Here is a 7,018-nt window from a genome sequence, read left to right as displayed (position 1 = left end):
AAAAACTTGATTCCATTAAACTCACAAGACTAGTCAAATTTGACGTGTAAAGCTCACTTTCGATCTTGTTTATCATAGAATCTCCAATATAAACAGAGCCCATGCTTAATCTCGAGCACATTTAAGCTTGACATAGTTTTAGCTTTTAATGATCTACCAATGCACTATTGATCTAGTGGTGTGGCATGCACTCCTTATCAATGTGCGGTTGTAGGTTCAAATCCTTGAAAGTTCAAGATAAAGGTAAAAATATTGCCATTCATAAAAGAAAAAGAAAAAAAAACATTTAATGATCTGATCTAAAACATTTGCACCCGTTTAAACCTTAATTTGAGAAAATAAATGTAAGAGGCTAGATCGATAAATATGGTGTAGTGGTAGAGAGTTTGGGTTTCTTAATGGAGACCCAAGTTCAATTCTCACTTACAACGTTTTTGGGTGACATGGATGGCTCAATGAAGGAAGACTGGGATCTTTGTGATCTCCAGTTCGATCCTAAGGGCATCCGAGTTTTACCACCAGTGGGCCTTGGGCAGGTGGGTTTTCTTCGGAACTGAAGATAACTTGGAGGCACTTAAGGGCTCCGTACGTCTAGGTTGGGCCAGCTGGCGGTGGCCTTTAGCCATTGGGTCACTCCGTACGAAGTACCTAGGCATTCTATATTTGTTGGCCGTTCAAAAAAAAAAAGTCAATAAAAGTCTCTTCTTATTAAAAACTGTAAAGCAAATTAGGGATGAGCTCGGTAACGTACCGGTACCGAAAATCCCGATCCCGAAAATCGCAATTTTTTGGTACTGGTACCGGTACCGAAATGTTCGGTTCGGTACCGGTACGATATCGGTACCGATACCGGGACGATACTGGTATTTAAGGTAAAATAATACCGGTACCGTACTGTACCGGTCCCGAAAACTCAAAATCTTGGTACCGATTCGGTACCGACGGTACCAATCGGTATCTTACCCATTTTTGCTCATTGTTAAACCAAATTATATAAAAGGTGTGGGACTGAGGGGAATGAGGATTGTTGGTAAAATGCATCAAGCTTGGGGCCCAAGTCTTCATCATAAACTGAAGTCGTTTAAGCTCGATCGGCTCACTTCCAGGCTTTAGTAAATTTATCTCAAATAGCTAATGAGTGGTTTGATTACCTTGATATATATATGGTATGATAAAGTTTGAAGGTTTTATATTTGTTGGATTTATATACTCTGCTTTGTATCTATGAAGATATGCCCACCACGGGATGCCAGATGTGTCCATAATTACAAATTATTCTTTATGTGTGTTTATATTGTCAATCATGATTTGTTGCAAGAATTATTGAAAACGTGGTCGGTCTCTGTTAGTTACATATTTAGTTGGCCATAAAAATATTACGGAGAGTAACAAACACTTGAAATAAAGAATGATATGAAAGCCTGGCATTTCGATGATTTGTGGCAACAAACAATGTGCTACATAAAAATAAATCAAAAAATAGCCACATGGATATAAAGATACGCATATAGAATTATGATAACGCACAAAATGTGTGAAGTGAGAGAAGAAAACACGGTGACATTTTAATAAATAATACGTGTAATTAAGCAATATAAAAACTAACTAGCGTAATTTTATTACACTATAACTTTACAAGTTTATGCTTTTTCTTTCTCAAATATATCATTCAACAACCCGATTTACACAACCACGGACACCATGCTAGGAAATTTTAACTTTCACGGTCGCCTACATACAAGATGTAGATTAACTAGAAAGGGAGGGTGATTAGAATTTCTTAAATATACTTGATCCAGATGCTAATTTTGTTTGTTAAACCCTTTTTACAACTTTAATATGTAAGATATGCAATAGAAGAGTTTAAGGGATAGAGATGACATTTATGGAGGTTCAAGTGGCTGTTAACTAATCCATTCTACATCGTCTCCTCGATTTTCCAATTGGAGTTGCTCCACTAACATTTCTCTTAACCGGAAAGACTTAGCCAATACACCAGGCGTTTCACTAGTTCATGGGCAGTGATCCCTTGTGCAAATGTTTCACTAATCCAAGGTAGTGATAACCTCTTCAGCTCACTAATCTCAAAGTAGTAATCACCCCACTCAAATAACCAACCCAAATGGTGAACCCCTCACAAACTAGTCACTTGAACACACTAGTGGATATCTCACAAATACAATACAAGTAGGAATAAGAATTTAGTTGTTAAAACTCTTGATCTTCTCTTCTTCGAAGGATGTATGAAATATGAAGGAATCAATAGAGATAATATTTAGACATGTATATTTAATTGTCACAGAAGAATTGTTGAGGTTACAGATTACATAAGACATCTAGTTATAATCCGAAACACAATATAAGAAAATTATATGATGGATGATCCATGGTTGATATCATCGGCATGGACTCATCAGTGTTACCGTCTTACTAACATTCATAATTTATATTAACTTCTATAGTTGAAGAGTGAGAGAGAGTTTGATTACTTTCAAAAGCCTTTTTACAATATTGTTTAGACAAATTGGATTTTAATGCTTCAAATTATGATTTGTTGTTGATAATAATCCATACCAATATCTTGGTCAATGTAATTCTAACTTTAGTTTTCGTTATCAAAGGCAATTTAATTAACATAATTATTATTGATTTACAGTTGATTTCGTAGCACAAAGGATTTGAAAGTAAAACAATATATACTTTCTTTTTTCCAGGAAAAAAAAGAAAAACATTTATCCAAGTAACTAGATCACTTAATGCCAAAAATACTTTATGTAGTTAGTTATCATAAAGTATGGTCTATGATAGCCAGGACTCAGGAGATATCATCCAGCCCGATTAAAAGACAAAAGCATAGTTATGTTATCTTGAAGTGTGGGTCACAATCCCCATAAGGCTGAGGGGTGTGGGGGGCGCGAGTGGGGGCGCCAGCTAATAATATTGTGACTTGTGGCAGAGAGAGAAACTTGATAAGATGGGTGTTGGAGCCCCCGCTCGCGCCCCTGGCCCTGGTGTGGAGGGGCGCGAGAGGGGGCGCGAGCGGTTTTTTTTTATTTTTTTATAAATGTATTAAAAAAACGTATATTAAAAAATCTGATCGGAGTTATTTTTTGTTTTAGTTCCGCTACCTTAACGAATATGACTAAAACTCACTGAATTTGCGTAGACTCGACGCGTTTTGTTTTAATTCCGGTACTATAACGAACATAACAAAAACGATCATACCAATTTTTTTTCGTTCTTTGTTTTTGTTCCGTTACCATAACAAACATGACATAAAACCGACCGAATTTGTATACACTCGCCGCTTCAACGCCCAAGTTTTACCGACCGACTCCACTCCATCAGTCCACCTCAATTTTTATAACTTTTTTGTTTTAGTTAGTTTCAATATTATAATACACTTACCGTCCTAACACTTGGGTTTTACCGATCTATCCGTCGCGCTAGATAAAACACCCTAAGCCGTTTAAAAGTAACTCACTTTACAACCTAACAAGCAAAGTGTACAACCTCATAATGCACAACTTAAACAAGAGGTCGGTTACCACAAGCATATCAGCCCATAACACACAAATATAAACAAACAAATATCTCAAACCCTAATTCCGCTACTTCGCCTAATCCACTCTCATCACCACCGGCGACTCAACGCCGCCGTGAACCACCGCCGGAGTCATACCGCCGTACACAACTAACTCCGATCAGATTGTTATTCACCATCAGGTAACAAATCGAATCAATTTATAAAATTTTTTTTTTTTTTTAATAAACATAAAGAGCCCAACGGCTCTATTTACGTATTCCCAGGCTCCCTCACGCGCATTCCCAGCCGCGAGACCCCTTGCGCCCGCCTGGATTTCCGCGCTCGCGCCCCTCTCGCGCCTCGGTGGTGTGGTGCTCGCGCCCCGGGGCGCGAGCGGATGGGCTCACGCGCCCCCCCTCGCGCTCCACACCCCTCAGCCTAACTTGTGTTTGAAATAAAAAGAAGTATTTTATTCACACAATTTTGATTTTTTTAATAAGCTTTTATAGTTTTGACCATTTTGTTTAAAATTTAAAATTATTATTTAACAAACACTGCATAATTTTTAGCAAATTAATTAACAAAAATAGATATTTAATTGGTGCTTATAATAGTGAATTAATCTATTGATAATTTGAGGGCGTAAAGCAGATCGTAAAATTAGGGTCCTTCTCTAAAAGAAATATTTTTTTACTTAAACTATTATATCTTAGGAATATGATGACACCATTTTTTTCTTACAAGTGATTTCTAAAAGACACCCAATGAATTGGGTGAGTTTTCCTAATCAACTAGTCAAAGAGACAAGTCAAAAGTCATCAGGTCGAGCAAGCAGATGTTCAACCTTTAAAATCAACGGTTGTCTTCTGATGATTTTTGTAAGATGAATTGACGTTATTGGTCAATGTCCAGTCTTCAGAATTAACGGTTGTCTTTTGATGGTTTTTGTAAGAGACCCTATTGGTCATCTGGTGATAGCATTTCCAACACAAATTCAAGTGGCTGAGAGTCGAATGAATTTTATGTGGGTGGAATAATCGAATCCGTATAAACCTAATTACAAAAAATTAATAATAGATCAACATCTGAAACACATACCTAAGTCTAGACATGAAAGAATATCACCATGATACTATAGTGTTTACTCATTGTGGTGTCAATGCGGCTGAACACATGGCCACGTCATTCAAAACTTTTATGGCTGATGAGCTGGACAAATATTATCCATATAAATATGGATATATACTTCAACCACGACAATTTTTTAAACTGACCATCCCTCTAAAATTAATACTACCATCTTTATGCACAAATGGACCCATACACCCTTCACCGATCTCTGTTAGATACCACCACCACCACCGCCATCGCATATGATGTTCATAATCACACACTTACATCTTTGCCACCAAAAGTGGACCCTAAACCTATACCTAATGTTCCAAACATCATTTTACGTGTGATGATATTATCAGTCGTTGCAACAGTTGCAATATGGGCAAACCACGAGGGGTCAAAGGGGTTCTCCATCGTGACAATTAACGAGGCAGGTAAATACTCATCACCCGGAAAGCGGTTTTCAATCTTTTATGAATCAAACGATAAAGCGACACGAATAGTTCTCAACACAAGTAGTTTTGTGGAACATCTTCTTTACCCTAATCAAGACTTGCAACATACAAAGAAACAAATTAATAGTGTCACTCTTAGACTTGCCCCAACGAGCTTTCCAGAGATCGTATCGGTTTATTCACGAAAACCATATGAATATGTAATCAAACTAAATCCGTCATTAATGGAAAGGTCATCCAGCCATGATGAATTTGTATTAGCCGTGCTACAAGGCATGGCTCGGGTATGGCTTTGGGACGGCAGAGGTGCTACTCCATCAATGCTGTTACACGGCATGGTGGAGTATATAAGCACCTTAGCCGGCTTCAGTAACACCAAAGTCTTGAACTCTGGTACTGGCGTCAGCATCATGACACTGACGCCACCACCATATGAGATTTGCTGGAAAGATGAGGACCCGAGAAAGGTGGCAGGGTTTTTGAGATATCATGACCAACGACAACAAGCGGGTGGTGGGGAGGTGATCCGGCGGTTGAACAAACGGATGATCGAAGGATGGAATGATCAGATGATGGATGATGCATTAGGTATGGCAGGTCAGCATGCATGTGCAACTTACAACATATTAACTAGGCATCACCATCCATCCAGCTCAATTTGAATTCTTTCATCAGTATAAATGGATACGAAATAATTATGGTGGCCTCAATATTTTGATCTTGAAATTATTGTTGTTTCTTGTTCCATTATTGTTTAAGGGCCCCTTGATTACCTTTGTTAATTACAGTTGAAACATATTAATTATTTATTCATTGAATAAACCATCTTACCAAACAAGGGTTTGTTTCACATAATAAAGTTGTATTTAATAAATTAAATTCTCCTTGAGTTTTTTTTTTCCTTTTTCTTGTGTACCTCTAATTATATAAAAGGTATAATTAATAGTGCAAAAACATTTAAAATGATATTCTTATAAATAATAGAACTTATTTAAATGTTTGTAGAGGCTGATTTAAACTTAAATAGAAATCCGCCAATTAACTAATCATTTATATTATAATCTAAACTAACATATAAATGACAATTGAAATAGGTATCTATAATTAAGTCTATTTATTAATAATATAGATGGACTCATAGATTTTTATCGATATACATTCGGTACTTAATAATTTGTTAGTGTTTGTATATTATGTATACATGAGTTGAATAAAATATAATGTAATATGTTAACATATATTTGAAAAAATGAACTTTGATGGACATTTATAAGATCTGTTAACTTTTACAAACATTTTTTTTAGTCACTCTTAAAAAACAATTATTATTTTTACCTTTTATATATATATATTTTTAAGAACATAATTTTGAACTTGGTAAATTGATGCTAAAAACCTGTCATAAATATACTTTAACAAATGTCGAGCAAAACCGTCGTTAATACTATTGCGATGGGATATTTTTAACGACTGGTTTAGCTATGAAAATTGCGACTCCAAGGAAATTACGTACACTTGCCAAGGTTTTCTGGTGGATTCTGATACCATTTAGAGACAGATTTTGTGATGGTTTCTGGTGGATTCTGTACCATTTAGAATATCAATGATTAGGCTTTTAGAGAAAAAACCTGCCACATATTTTATATCGGGAAAATTCTTAAAATAGTCCAAAGTTAGAGAGATATTCTGAAAATAGTCCATGAAATTTTATTATTTCAGAAATAGTCCAAGTAAATCTATCGGGCTCGATAGATTTCCAAAAATTCCGATTGATTTTCAAGGTCCAGTTAAAACGTTCCAAGTGTCTCACTCTCACCTACCCCCATTGCTTTTCACCTCAAAATCATCTTTCCAGATGGTTTTCCTCTTAAAACCATCTCCCCACATTGCTTTCCTCTTTCTTTCATCTCCAAAGTTGGTT

At 36.2% G+C, this 7,018-nt stretch overlaps 1 protein-coding gene across 1 annotated transcript; it reads left to right on the top strand.

Annotated features, from left to right (window-relative positions):
- The first annotated feature begins 4,838 nt into the window (after positions 1-4,838).
- LOC143572200 (uncharacterized) lies at positions 4,839-5,759 on the top strand. Its single transcript, XM_077057421.1, has one exon. It carries the CDS (start codon positions 4,839-4,841, stop codon positions 5,757-5,759), a length of 921 nt encoding a protein of 306 aa, XP_076913536.1.
- The last annotated feature ends 1,259 nt before the right edge of the window (positions 5,760-7,018 follow it).

This window comes from Bidens hawaiensis, unplaced genomic scaffold, assembly GCF_021521415.1.
Source record: "Bidens hawaiensis isolate Kalapana, Puna unplaced genomic scaffold, B.hawaiensis_p1.1 tig00025765_1, whole genome shotgun sequence".
Taxonomy (NCBI): domain Eukaryota; kingdom Viridiplantae; phylum Streptophyta; class Magnoliopsida; order Asterales; family Asteraceae; genus Bidens; species Bidens hawaiensis.
The sequence above is the reverse complement of the archived record's forward strand: the minus strand, read 5'-3'. Positions and strand labels throughout refer to the sequence as shown.

Coding starts and splice junctions, on each gene's coding strand:
- LOC143572200 (XM_077057421.1), top strand. CDS start 4,839: ATGGACCCATACACCCTTCACCGATCTCTGTTAGATACCACCACCACC.